The sequence below is a fragment of the Mastigoproctus giganteus genome, chromosome 13, assembly GCF_048544385.1.
Source record: "Mastigoproctus giganteus isolate SK-2022 chromosome 13, ASM4854438v1, whole genome shotgun sequence".
Lineage (NCBI taxonomy): Eukaryota > Metazoa > Arthropoda > Arachnida > Uropygi > Thelyphonidae > Mastigoproctus > Mastigoproctus giganteus.
Window position 1 is genome coordinate 83,627,263 of NC_143587.1, and position 15,454 is coordinate 83,642,716.

General features: G+C 36.8%; 1 protein-coding gene across 2 annotated transcripts in view; it reads left to right on the top strand.

Moving 5' to 3' along the window:
* Positions 1 to 15,454, top strand: part of LOC150076227 (protein arginine N-methyltransferase 6-like) — a 235,802-nt gene that overhangs the window by 40,358 nt on the left and 179,990 nt on the right. For both annotated transcript variants that reach the window (XM_090387157.1, XM_090387156.1), the window contains one exon: positions 13,378 to 13,440. In XM_090387157.1, coding sequence (XP_090243283.1) covers positions 13,378 to 13,440 — 63 coding nt within the window. The remainder of the gene's footprint in view (positions 1 to 13,377; positions 13,441 to 15,454) is intronic.

Below are 15,454 nucleotides of genomic sequence, written 5' to 3' on the forward strand. Positions count from 1 at the left end.
AGGAGTTCGACAAGGAGACACAATATCTCCGAAGCTGTTTACTGCTGCCCTTGAGGAAGCTTTCAGAAGATTAGACTGGTCGCAGAAAGGAGTCAGTGTGAACGGAGAGTACCTAAACCATTTACGATTTGCAGATGACATTGTGGTCATAAGCCACGATCCCAAAGAATTACAGGAAAATCTTAATCAGTTATGCACAGTTAGTAAGGATTTTGGACTAAAGATGAATATGGCTAAAACAAAAGTAATGATGAACAAATATGCCACGGAAAGGGAAATAATGATTGAAGGAGCAGTAATTGAAAAGGTGGAGTCATATACTTATCTGGGACAAGTTATTAGCTGTAATAATGATAAATGGCTGGAAGTAAAGAGAAGAATAAATTTTGGATGGATAGCATTCAGGAAATATAGTCACATACTGAAGAGCAATATCCCAGTTTGTCTGAAACGTAAAATAATGAATCAGTGTATACTCCCCACCATGACTTATGGAAGTGAAACTTGGGCACTCACCAAAAGAATGGAAGAGAAGCTAAGAACTACACAGCGAAGAATGGAACAAATTATATTGGGAATCAGACTGTTAGATAAGAAGAGAAACACATGGATTAGGCAGCAAACTCAAGTAAAGAACATTCTTATCAAAACTAAAGAACTAAAATGGTCTTGGGCAGGACACATAGCTCGAAGACATGATGACAGATGGACTAAGAAAATAACAGAATGGTACCCAAGAGGAGCTAGAAGAAAACCTGGAAGACAAAGGCGGAGATGGATAGATGAAATTCATGAGTTTTTGAGTAGTAAATGGATGGCCAGTGCTCAAAACAGAAGGAACTGGAAAGTTGCTGGAGAGGCCTTCATCCTGCAGTGGATTGAAAATGGCTGATGAAGAAGAAGAGCAGATATCTTTCCAGAGCACAAAAGGTGATATTGTTGTATGTGTTTGCAAAATACCAACTGTGGGTAGTGGAGAATGATATATAAAATACGATAAATATTTGTATTGACGATTTATTGTAAACTCTACTGACTTGGTTGTCGTGCCGGAGTATAAACAGAAAATTTATTTATTTATTTATTTATATAGGAATTTTGCTATCAGGGATTAGGAGGTAATAATGGTCAGGCCACACCTTGAGTACTGCATACAGGTATAGAGGCATCATTTTAGGAAGGATGTAGAGCTGATGGAATGAGTACAGAGAAGAGCAATAAAATTTGAGGGGAACAAAGGGGTGCTCTTACCAAGAAAGGCTTCAGTTCTCAAAATTGATACATCTGGATACCTTTGCTTCCAACTATCTCACACCATACAGATTCTATACTGGCATATGAAGTACTTTAATCTGGGAAAGCTTTTGTTACGATCAGGCTGCTTTTGATGAGAAGCATGATCCCATTACCCCTTCTATCTGCCCTATCCTTTCTAAATACATTGTACCATACTGAAACCCATCATCTATCTCCGAGTGGCACCACATTTCCGTAAGCCCTATTATGTCAGCATTACTTGTCCTAACCAGCAGTTCGAATTCGCTCATTTTATTGACGACACTTCTGATATTACTGTACAAACAATTAAGACTTAGTGTTCTTGTATAGTTATCTACCCTGACACACCCCTTGAAGTTATTTAAGCTTGTTTCCCTGGCATTAGCTACCCGCTCATTTGAAACGTTTCTGCCCTCAGAACATATTGCTAATATCTGTTGCGGTAACAAACAAGAACTCTCGAGGTATGTGCAACCATTACTTTGACCAAATATTATCAGATAAATGCGTATCTATATTGTCCTTGTACCCCCCCCCCCCCCCCCCAAACTAGCAGTTTCTCTGAACCTTTAAGGTATTCTCAATAAAAACCCCTGCACCACCTTTGTTTAAATGTATACCATTTCTACAAAATAGCAGATTCCTTCTACCTGCAAGTGTGGGCCAAGCTGATAAAAAATTTCCCTCCAAAAGCTTTGCACAGTCCTTCAAGTCTTGAGTTAATCCAAGAGGTTTTTAGCATATAATCCCTCTTATTGTGTCTGCAGAATTGCAGACACATAGACATTGTGACCTAACTCATGCCATTTCTTCACCATGGTTCTATATGTCTAACAAATTGTCAGATCATGTATGCTTAATATCATTAGTCCCCACATGAATAATAATATTCTCTTAGTCCCCCTTAAAATTTGACAGTTTGTTGGTGAGATTATTAATTGCTCCCTGTAGACATACCCTGGTTCTAGTCCACCTATCCTTATTACAAAAAAATATTCCCTGTTTCCCTGACAATGGAGTCTCCTAATAGAAAAGTCCTGAACCAGAGCAGTTTGCACTTGTTTATTCTGCTCTGGGACCCCGAATCGGGAGTGCATCACATAGTAGATTACTAGAGTAGTGATGACGAGTTCCCAGTTTTTTTTTTTTTTTTGTTATTTGGTTTTTAGGAGCATTAGCAACTAAGGCCATATTGCTCCGGGGATATGCGGTGGTCATTCCCTGACCTTTCCACATCCTCTGTATTTGGTGGTAGCTCCCAGTTACATTATTCTCTAGGGGAAGCACCTGTTTTTTCAGTGACTCAAATTGTTCTAGCAGTGCACCAAATTTTAACTTTAGATAAGTACACTGTGTACAATGGTGACAAAGAAAAGAATTGCCAGGTTAGCTATGATTATCAACTAGGTCAACCTTTGAATACATGCTACTGGTTCTGCAAAGAATGAAATCATGATTCATCTGGAAATCGGCATCAGCTATTTCTGTATGAGTCATGATATCCTCTGACAAAGTATTTAAGGTACACTTGTCACAACCATTGTTAAATCCACTAAATAACACAGAGAGCAACTTTTAATTTTTGTGATATATAATTTTTTAAATTTACAAACTATTACAGGAAAAAAGCTTATATCAAAATAAACGTTACAATATATTAAATAAACTATTTAAAAGAAATTCAACCTCTAATCCCAATCAAATCCACTAAACCCCTCTAATCTCAAATTTGTAATCATTATGAAGAGCACCACGAAACATGTCTGCTCGCCACAAATGCAAATAGTATTCTGACTGATGTAATGTAACTAAGTAATGGTAGCTGAAAGTTAGCTGTCGGAATTCAGTTTGTTAAGCACATGTTTCCTATTTGTTAATCAATTCCTCTGTTTTCTTAGTGAGATGTCAGTCTTGTAACAGCTATCACAGCAGTGCCTGGTGGTCTTGGCGCATTATAGCCTGAGATGCTAATGTGCCAATAAAATACAAACCAATAACAACAACAGCAGTGCCTGAGCTTTGAACAAATGGCTGATTCACTTGGACACTGTATTGTGACGTCCACTTCCTACTTTATAGGATTATTTTCTTTCATTCTCATTACCATAATAGAAGACAGTGTTGTTGCAAAATGGGTTAGTAGCAGATGGAACTCTGAAGTATGATAGAATATTTAAAATTCTTTTGTATATCCTTATTCTTTGTTACAGTAATGTAGATTGTGTGTTTTTCCTGTTTTGTCCAAAAGAACAAAATGAAATTGAGATCATTATGTTCAATATAACTAGAGTTCATTTCAGTTTTTTAATGAAAAACAGTTGGTCTTTGATATTAATTCTTTTGAAAATGGATTTCTGGGTCATATGCATATAACCTGGAGTGAATTATTTTGGAAGAATTTTGTAAAAACTGAAAAAATATGTATATAAATTCTTTTAAATAATAAATTTTTCCTATTTTACTTTATTGCCAAGCTTCAGCAGGATTATTGTCAGTTAAATGAAATCAGAGTTTTGTAAAAAAAAAAAAAAAAAAAAAAAAAAAGTTAAAATTAAATTATAAAAATTATTAACAAAACTTAAGAAAATGAACTTATTATTCCTTATTTTTTTTTCTTTGAGTAATATTCTCTCTTTATATATGTGTTATTTGATTTAGTTTTATCAACTTCTGGATTTAAATTTCTTGTTCTAATGAGAATTTCGTCAGTTTTGGCTTATGTAAACCTACATATCAGATTGTAATGGTATTCCCTGATACACAGATTTACAAAGTTATTATTAATATAAAAATGGCTACTATTATAAACACAGTTGACAGATGCAGATGACAGTATCGATCAGGGTTTTAAGAGAATCTGCATGTATACAGATGCAATTTGTTGATATTCTGTTGCATTCAGAATGCTGGCGCACTATGGCCATAGATGCCACTGTGCCTAAAAAATCTCCAAACAAACAGCATTCAGAATGCATATATAATTTTTACTCCCTTGTTTCATTACATTAAAAAAAAAAAATAAATAAATAAAACAGACTTTCTTTCGATTACCTGAAATCAACAAAGAATGTGATTGCTATTCCTTTTAAATTGTTCAGTAGGCAAAGAAATAATTGGAATATGTTTTGACTAATATCATTATTTGATTATGGTGATTTATTTTAATAAAGAATTTTAATTTTAGTGTTTTGTAAGTAGCGTTAATTATTCATTTTGACATTTTTACACATGTTGCTTATTTAGAATACAAAAAACTTGATGCAGTAAAAGCCTAGTTATTTGGCCTATATCAGGATAAGGGGGGGGGGACTGCCATTTGCACAGTGTAATATTCACAGTACTTTGTAGTAATCTTTAAACAAACATCTAAACATTCTATAGTAATCTTTGAACAAACATTCTAAATAAAATTATATTTGTTTCCTTTATTTACCTTGACCGTCGCTCTAGTGGTCACTAGATTGTTTTACTGTTGTTTAGTGAATGCATTATGTTAGCTTAATGCTTTAATAACTGTGAAACTCACTGAGTAACTGGATTGATAATTAAGTGGGTTGCTAACCTTAGCATTAGCATTAGTAGAGGCATTTGATGCAAGAAAGCAAGCTTATGCAGCATCAGCCAAAAAAAAAAAAAAAAAAAAAAAGTAACATAAATAAATAAAAATAACCACTTCCACTTCACCCCTCTGTTCGTTCGAAATACCTGTCCAGCTGAGCCTTAAACTTATTTAGGCTATCAACTTCCACGACAAGGGATGGAAGTCTGTTCCACCCACCAACCACCCGCTGGCTAAAGGCAAATTTCCGCACATCTATCCTACATCTGTCTTTCCTCAATTTGAATTTATGCCCTCTCAGGTAATTTTTCTGAGCTAGAGGAAGAATCCCATCAGCATTGAGCATGCTCAAACCATTCAAGGCTTTGTACACCTCTATCAGATCACCCCGCTGGTGCCTAGTTTCCAGACACTGTAATTTGCAAAACTTAAGCCTTTCTTCGTAAGAGAACCCCTTTGTCCCATTCACCAATCTAGTTGCCCTTCTCTGTACTCGTTCCAGCAGCTCTACATCCTTCCTGAAATGAGGCCTCCAGGCCTGTATACAGTACTCTAGGTGTGGCCTGACCATTGCCTTATACAAGGGAATAATCACCTCCTTATCCCTGCTAGAAAAATTCCTATATATCATTGACAATACACCATGAGCTACTCTTGCAGCTCGTCTGCACTGCTCAGAGAACTTCATATCTGCCTGCACCACCACCCCCAGGTCCCTTTCATTCTCTACCACTGTCAGTGTAGTACCACAGAGTTGATACGTTGCTCTGGGGTTGCTGTTTCCCATATGTAGTACTTTACATTTGTCAATGTTAAACTTCATTTGCCACCTCGAAGCCCATCTGCTCAACCTTTCCAAATCCTGTTGCAGCAGCATAGTGTCAGTAGTGTCCTTGACAACCCTGCCAACCTTCGTATCGTCTGCAAACTTGGACATTAAGCCTGATATACCATCATCAATATCATTTATAAATACAGAAAACAATAAAGGCCCCAATACTGAACCCTGAGGGACTCCACTAATAACATTAGTCCACGATGAGCAGTGTCCATTGATTACCACTCTCTGTCTTCTCCCCCTCAACCACCCCTTTATCCATAGCAGCAACTTGCCTCCAATGCCACACTGCTCCAATTTGTGCAGCAGTCTTCCATGTGCAACAGTATCAAAAGCCTTTCTAAGATCCAAGTATATAATATCAAAGTTATTCCCTGCATCCAGTTCTTTTGTGACTGCATCATAGTATCCAATCAAATTGGTCAGGCAAGACCTGCCCTTAACAAAACCATGCTGTGTCCTAGCTATAACTGAAGTCTTGTCTAGATGATCCTGCAGTGCTTCTTTCACCAGTGCCTCCATTAATTTTCCGGGAACAGAAGTTAAACTCACAGGTCTATAATTACTTGTGTCAGCCTTTGATCCCCCTTTGTGAATTGGGGTCACATTTGCACATCTCCAGTCAATGGGTACCTCCCCTGAGTCCAAGGAAGCTCTCATAATTATGGCTAAGGGTTTGCTTACCTCCTTTGCTGCCTCCTTTAATATAACTGGATAGATCCCATCCACCCCAGGTGCCTTTCTTGTGTTTATCTTCAACAATTTCTCCTCCACTTTGCTCTCAGTTATTACAAGATTCTCTAGCTTACTGCTAGAGTTGAATACACCTCTGGCATTCCCCTCGCTGAATAACTCCTCATGTGTGAATGTCGATGCAAAATATTCATTTAGTTTGTTAGCTACCCGAGCAGGGTATCAACAGTTGACCCATCGATCTCAAGTGGACCAATCTGATTCATCCCCTTCCTTCTAGAGTTTTCATAAGTAAAGAACTCTTTGCTGTTTTTCTTCGCATCCCTTGCCAAGGATCTCTCGTAATCTGCCTTCGCCTGCCTAACCTCCTTTGTAACTTGGTTACAGATCAACTTGTATCTATCATAGGCGTCCGTGTCACGTGTTAATTTGTATGTATCCCATGCATTTTTCTTCTCTGCCATATGCCTCATTAGTTCATCTGACAACCATTTAGGCCTAAACCTTGAACAATATTTCTTAGTTGGTATGTAAAGCCTAGTAGCTTCCACGATAAGTTCTTTGAATGCTTCCCATTTTGAATTTGCTGTTGGCAATATCATCAGTTGATCCCACTGTATAGAATTTAAATACTGTCTCAGTCCATTGTAGTCGCCTTTACGAAAGCAATACCCCTTCCCTTTACCCCTAATGGTAGTTACCTCTTTGAGTAACTCCCACTTCAGCACACTGTGATCACTGCCACCAAGTGGTTCATTTATCTGCAGATTCTTAATGCATGAAGAATCACTACTGATAATCAAATCAAGAGTATTACTCCCTCTAGTTGCCTCCCGAACATGCTGATGTAGAACCTTGTTCTTGAATAGCAACAGGCAATCCCCTGACATAAATTAATTATTGTTATTTCAAAGATTGGAGCTTTAAGAAATTTTGTGATGAAATTTTCAGCTTGTTGACCAGCATTCATAGGAAAATAAAAAGTGATATGTCCATTCTAATTCAGTTTGTTTACTGCAACAATATCAGGTTTTTTTTTTTTTTCATTGTAAATAAGTGATAGCTTAGCAACATTCCAAATTAAATAGGTATTACTAGGCTCTAGGGACCTAACTGTCATATGTAACATTCTTTCTATGGAAAAATGTGTTTATAATTCTGAACTGACTTACAAGTAAGCTTTAGAACAAAATAAATTCATAAGTTAGAGGCTTCTTGTATTAGAAATGGAAAGGATGAAAAAAATTTTCTGTAATAACTGGGAGTACGCTCCACCTTTCTCCTGAGTTGCCTCATCATTCCACTACTTCAAATAAACTGAATGAAAAAAAAAAAAAATAAATTAGTACTATATATAGTAAACACTTCCTAATTCATTTCACATACCTGGTCCAATTCTAATCTCAACGATGTCCATTTCCACTCTCAGTCTGTCAGACCCCATGTACTTTTTCTGACAGAATCTCAGTTATCGGTTGATTCAACTACTGCTCATCTCAGATGTCCAAATTATTCGCTGTATGATTCCTTTCGGCCCAAAGGTGGTACTTGTGTATATGTCCATTCTGATATTCCCTGTCACAGACTTGGCAATTTGGAATCCCCTCTCTTTGATCTTCTCTGGCTTAAAATCTCTCTACCTCATTGTGTCAAATTCATCTGTTGTCTCTACCATTCTCCCAACTCCACTAATCAATTGGAGCTCTTTGACTTCCTCTCTTTGCAACTTGACTTTCTCTAGTCCAACTTTCCTAACAGTGAGGTAATTTTTTTGGTGATTTTAATGTTCACAACTCCAGCTGGCTTCCGTTTTCTAGTCACACTGACCCAGCTGGTCGAGATGCTGAGGCTTTTGCAATTACTAATGAACTTGCACAGATTGTTCATTTACCTACAAGAATACCAAACAATCCTAACCATACAGCCAACACGCTTGATCTTTTCTCACAAAACCCTTCTAAGTACACGGTCGAAGTCAGAGGTCCTTTAGGCACTTCGGATCACAACTTGGTGATTGTCTCTTCTTTAATGGAGCCTTTATCTCGTGGCTATTCCCAACCTCTTGTTGTTTGGCATTACAAGAATGCAAAAAGAACATTGCATATCGTAATTGGCTTGTTTCCGATTCTTCAGTTTCATTTTCTGCCTACACCAAAGCTTGGAACAATTGTAAAGCAGTTATTAATCAGTCCAAACTAGAGTTTGAACAGGCTAAGAGTAGAAAACTTGCTTCTTGCCCTAATGGTAGCCGAGCATTCTGGTCTCTCACCAAGGCTATTGGCCGCAACTTTTGCCCATCTCTGCTCCCACCTCTGTCCAAACCAGATGGTTCTATTGTCACTTCAGCCAAGGTAAAGCTGACCTGCTAGCATCCCATTTTTCTTCCTACTCATGTAAATAAAAAGTGCACACTTCTTGATTAGGCCGGCATTCAAGCCCGTGACCACCAAATACGGAGGATGCGGAAAGGTCAGGGAATGACCACCGCATATCCCCAGAGCAATATGGCCTTAGTTGCTAAAGCTCCTTAAAAAAAAAAAAAAAAACTAAATAACAATAACTCACCATTCCCAACACACTCCAGTCAACGGCTCCTGTGGTCTTCCGTCAAAAGGATGTCAGATGAATCTTGACGAATCTTGATGCTAAGAAAGCTCCCGGTCCCGATGATATTCCTCCACTTGTTCTGAAAACCTGTGCTCCTGAACTTACTTCTATTCTTTGCCACCTTTTTTCCCTTTCTTATTCCAAAGGTGTTTTTCCTTCTGCTTGAAAATTTGCTCATATCCAGCGATTTCCTAAAAAGGGTGACAAATCCCTCCCATCCAGTTATCGTCCCATTGCAATTACTTCTACTCTTTCTAAAGTAATGGAGAAATCAATTAACCGCCAACTCTTAAACTACCTAGAAACCTTGCGCCTGATCAACGATCGCCAGTATGGATTCCGTCAGTGTCAATCCACTGGTGATATTCTGGCTTATGTTACCCATTTATGGACTAATTCAATCGAAAGGTTCGGTGAAACACAATTAGTTGCTCTTGACATCTCAAATGCTTTCGACCTTGTTTGGCATAAGTCTTCTGAACAAGCTTCCATCTTATGGTTTGTCAACTGTTTTTTGCAATTGGTTATCCAGTTTTCTCTGTGATCACTCACTGGGGGTGATGGTAGATGGCTCTCTGTCTTCTAACTTCTCCACTAATGCCGGTGTCCCCCAAGGTTCAGTTCTTTTCCCCACTGTTTTCCTCTTGTAATTTAATGACCTTCTTCCAATGAATGGAAATCCTATCCATAGTTTTGCCGATGATAGCACATTGCGTTCCACTTTCCATTTTGAGAAACCTTGCCCTGCTCAACCAGCTTCAACTTCTTGAAAATCTGCTGCCAATTCCTTAAATGCCGATCTTCATGTAATTCTCCAGTGGGGCAAAGACAACTTAGTTGATTTAAAACTCAATCTTGTCTTATATCTCGCAAAAAGGATTCTTCTGCTCCTATGCTTATTTTGATGACGCTCCAATTTCTAGGCAAAATTATATATCTCTCTTGGGGATTACCCTGACTTTTAATCTCTCTCTTGGCACAAGCACATTACAAATATTGCTTCCTCTGCATCTAAAAAACTTGGTTTTCTCTTTAGCTCTCGGCGTTACTTTTCTTCCAAACAGCTGCTCACTCTGTATAAATCGCAAATCCGCCCTACCATGGAATATTGTTCCCACATCTGGGGTGGTGCCCCAAAACCTCTCTCAGACTTCTTGATTCCATTCAGATGAGGGCAGTTAGTTAATTAATGATTCATCTCTAACAGAGTCTCTCCACTCGTTGTCTCATAGACGTACTGTTTCTGCTGCATGCCTCTTCTGCAGATACTTCCATTGGCATTGTTCTTCAGAACTGGCTTCTATAATTCCTGCTCTCTCTTTCAAAATAGTCCGAACACGTGCAACCACCAGCCAACATCCATTTACTGTCCAACTTCAAACTCACAGAACCAACTTCATCTTCCTCATTCATTCATTCAACTGCCATTTTCTGGAACAACCTTCCTTCATACGTATTTCCTGAAAATTACAGTCTACCGAAGTTCAAGTCCAATGTCAACAAATATCTTCTTTTGTCTTCTCAACCCCCACCCCAAGTACAGTACTAAGTACTATAGGTTCTAATACCTCTAGTGTTTGGGGTTTACATAAAAAAAAAAAAAAAAATTTAATAAGATAAAAGAATTTAATTCAAGTCAGGATGACTTTTCAGTTTCTCAGAATTCAACTCGGTTAAGATCCCTCCAATTCACAGTTAACAGTATTTGGTATTAGTGGCAAATGATGCTATAAAGCAAGCTTATATAGCATCAGCAAAAAAAAAAAAAAAAAAAACTGACACTTCCCATATCCATTGTTCATCCCTTGTAACAGTTTGTCTAGATCTTCATTAAATTTATTTCTCTGTACAGTTGTTTATTGTACTCATCAGAGTCATTAGGCCTATAACACACTCCTGCTCTCAACTCATTTTTTCTTTCTCATTGCTTATGTTACACCAAACCAGCTCAGTATTGCACTGGCCAGTTTTGCAATGAACAACATAAGTTAGCATTAGTAGAGGCATGTGATGCAAGAAAGCAAACTTACACAGCACAGCCAAAAAAAAAAAAAACCTTCCCATTTTACCCATCTATTTACTTTAAAAGTTTGTCCACTTTTTCCTTGAATTTATTTAAGCTATCAATTTCCACAACAACAGATGGAAGTTTGTTCCAGTAATCAACTACCTGCTGTCTAAAGGCAAATTTCTACAACTATCTATTCTACAACTGTCTTTTCTCAATTTGAGTTTATGCACCTTCAGGTTCATAATCTGAGCAAGAGGAAGAATGCCATCAGTATTGAGCCTGCTCAAACCACTCAAGGCCTTAAACACCTCAATCAGATCACCTTGCAGTTGCCTAGTATCCAGATGCTGCAATTTGTGGAACTGAACCCTTTCTTGGTAATAGCACCCCTTTGTTCTCCTCACCAATCTCGTTGCCCACCTCTGTACACGTTCTAGCAACTCTATATCTTTCTTAAAATGAAGCCTCTAGACCGGTATACAGTACTCAAGGTGTGGCCTGACCATTGCCTTATACAAAGGGATAATCACCTCCTTATCCCTGCTAGCAAAATTCCTGTATATCATTGACAAGATCCCATGACCTGCTCCGGTACCTGTCTGCATTGCTCAGAAAACTTCATATCTGACTGCACAATTACTCCCATGTCTTTTTCATTCTCCACCACCCTGTAGGTACCACATAGTTTGCACATTTCTCTGGGGTTACTGCTACCCATGTGCAGTACTTTGCATTTTCAATGTTAAATTTCAGTTACCACTTCTCAGCCCATCTGCCCAAATTTTCTAGATCCTTAATGACATGAAATAGCATACTGTCATTAATAACCCTGCCAACCTTTGTGTCATCTTCAAATTTCTGATATACCTTCATCAATATCATTGATAAATATGCAAAACAACAATGGGCCCAACCCTGATGGACTTCACTAATAACATTAGCCCACGAAGAGCAATGTCCATCGATTACCACTCTGTCTTATCCCACTCAGCCATCCTTTTATCCATTGTAGCAACTTACCCTTAAAGCCATACTTCTCCAATTTGTACTGTGCAACAGTATCAAAGGCTTTCCTGAAATCCAAGTATATGATATCAGTATTATTTTTTGCATCCAGTTCCTTTGTGACCACATCATAGTATCCAATTAAATTTGCCAGACAAGACTTCCCCTTAACAAACCCATGTCTGAACAAAACCTCAGCCTTGTCTAGATGATCCTGCATCTTTCATGATGCTTCTTTAACCAGTGACTCCATTAATTTCCCTGGAACAGAAGTCAAACTAACAGGTCTGTAGTTACTCGTGTCATCCTTTGATCCTCTTATAAACTAGCTTATATCTACCATGGTCTTCTGTGTTGCCTGATAATTTATGGATCCCTTGCATTTTTCATCCATGCTTTGAGTCTTATTAGTTCATCTGACATCCATTTAGGCCTAAACCTTGAACAGTATTTCTTAGTTGGTATGAAAATCCTCGTAGCTTTCAAGATTAATTCCTTGAATGTTTCCCAGTTACAATTTTCCATTGGTAACATCGTCAGTTGGTCCCACTGTATAGAATTTAAAAACTGTCTGAGACCACTGTAGTTACTTTTAAAAGCAAAAACCCTTCTCTTTGGTAGTTACATCTTTAAGTAAATTCCACGTGAGTACACTGTGATCACTGCCACCTAGTGATTCCTTTATCTGCAAATTCTTAATGCATGGATAATCACTACTGATAATCAGATCAAGAGTATTACTCCCTCTGGTTGCCTCTTGAACATGCTGCTGATGTAGAAAACAGTCATCCAATAAATCCACAAAAGTCTTGCTAGTGTGAGAGTGATAAACTCACAAGTTCCAGTCAATATCTGCGAAGTTAAAATCTCCATTATAAGACATTCTGATTTACTGTCTCAGTTAAACTACAGGTGTCAATAATTTTGTCTTTCCTATTAATTGTATTGTATTGTATTGTAAATGTGCCTCTTTATGCTTTACTGTAAGCCCCTATAGCTGTTGCATCAGTAGTCCTGGGGCAAGCTCAGCATTGTTAGCATGTTTTCTGTACTGTATAGATGGTACTTCTCAATATGGCCACACTGCTCTGGCACGTTGTCCAGAATGCCTTTTTGGACAAACCTGCAACCACTGGCATGTCTGCAGCTGTTGCCGCTCTGCATTGTAGGAACTTGTGACCATGGGCTAATAAACAGAAATTAATTAATTAGAGAAATTGTGATAATATTATCTAGTTTTTCTATAGTATAATAAAGCTGGAGTTTTATTATACTGATATTTTTTAAAAACTTGTTGCAGCTTCAAACTTATACAAAAATTTTTTTTTTTTTCTAAATAAGGCTTATTTGACATATTTGATAATTGTATAAAATGTTTTATTCTAGACATAAAGATATATCTGACACCCTTGATGAGTCAAGTACATGTGATGATTCAGTATATTTCAAGTATGTATGAATTTTAAAAATCATATCTTATTGTATTAAAAGTTTTTAAATCCATTGTAATTTTTGTTTTATAAAATATATCACTCTTGATTTTTTTTTAAGGAGTCCTTATGTGCTGTAATGTAATAACTTATGTTAGCTTATGTTAAGCTAAGCTATACATACGATCTAGTAAAATATATCATTACAGTAAAAACCAAGTTTCAAAATAATATGCCAGTCCTTCACATTAATGGTTATATCTCCTTTTTTATATCGTTGAAATGAAACATCCAAAACTCATTTCATGAAATTTATCTAGTTTGCTTTGCAAATAAATTGGGAAAAAATGGAGGAGACATACAAGGAGGTATCAAAAAATTCATACCCTTACCTAGAAATAATAGTCCTAGAAAGGTGAAACTTCACAGGAACTTTAATCCTTTTCTATGTACTCTCCATGTATAGTAACACATTTCTTCCATCTGTGATCAGTTGTTTAATGCCTTGATCAGAGAAGTCCACACTTTTTGCCTGAAACCACGATTCCACTTCATTGATGACTTCCTGAGACGATGCCGCTTTCATTCGTCTCATTGATGACTTCCTGAGACGAATGAAAGCGGCATCCATGCAATGGTTTCTTCATTTCTCGAAACAAGAAGTCTGATGGTGCTGAGTCAGGAGAATACGGTGGGTGCTGCAGTAGTTCAAAGCCACACTGGGCAGCAAAATTGGTGGTGGCAACGGCCGTGAGCTGGTGCATTAACTGACAGAAGATGGACACCTTTGGTTAACATTCCGTGCCTTTTTCACCTTCAAAGCATCGCAGAACTTTTTAAAAAGATTTCTGTGGTATTCTCCGGTTGCTGTTATAAGCTTGCTTCCTTGCATCATTTGCTAATACTAATATATTGTGGAAAACTTTAATTGTACACAATTATTAGATAAATTATCAGAGATAATGGATAGATGTGGTGGTTTTTATTTTTTTATTTTTTTGGCTGATACTATTATAAGTTTGATTCCTTGCATTATTTGTTAATACAAATACCTCCTGGAAAACAATAATTGTACATAAGAAACATAACTTATGACATTATTTTAAATTCTTTACTGCATAATTACTCCTTCAATTTTATTCAGAAAATTTGAGAAATTTTTCTGAATTAATTAATTTACTCTTGCAGTGGTGGTGTCCTACTGCTTCTTGTTGCAAACACAGTGGCAAGGTGCCTGTCAGGTGCTCTACACTGGTGTTTGGAAAACTTTTTGGGTTTTTTGAATTCTTCATGGACAGTATCAGTATTTCAATTTTACTTATTGGATTGAAATACTTATTGCATTTAAGTTTTTATTTTTTAATAAAAATTTAAATATTTAAAAATAACTGGTTCTTACACCTTTTATTTTCAAAAAAAAAATTCTGTTAAATTAAAAAAATAGTTTTGGATAAGTTAATAAACATGTTATTAGTCTCCTCCATTTTCCAGTTTAAATAAGTGAAAATATATGCACTTGAGAAATTTCAAATGTGCACAGCCACATATTTTTGCTTATTGTGTATGTAAATATTTAAAAAAAAAAAATTCTGTAATGTGTCCTGCTGCTAGCATATTTAACATGTTTACATTTAAGTCATCGACAGGCTTTAAAAACATTTTAATTTTCAGATATTAATAAAATTCATGGATAATAATATAAGTGTTTTTATTTTATTAATAATAATTACATATCGGTTACTGAAAGTATTGGTGTGTGATTGACTAAAGTAGGATATATAATTTTTACATTGAAGAAATTTTAGTTCACGACTAAATACACTGTCTATAGTTGTTCCATTACGTATAGTATTGAAAGATCTGATGGCATCTCCAAGTTGAAGAATGTTTTCATAAATGTGCAGAACTCTTTTCCAGCCTCAGAGTTTAATTGTAAAGAAAAAAATTACATTCAATCTGAAAACACCAGGTGACTTGAAACCAGATGCGTTTTCGAATTAATGCATTTTCCAGTTTCCGAAAGTTTTTTTTTT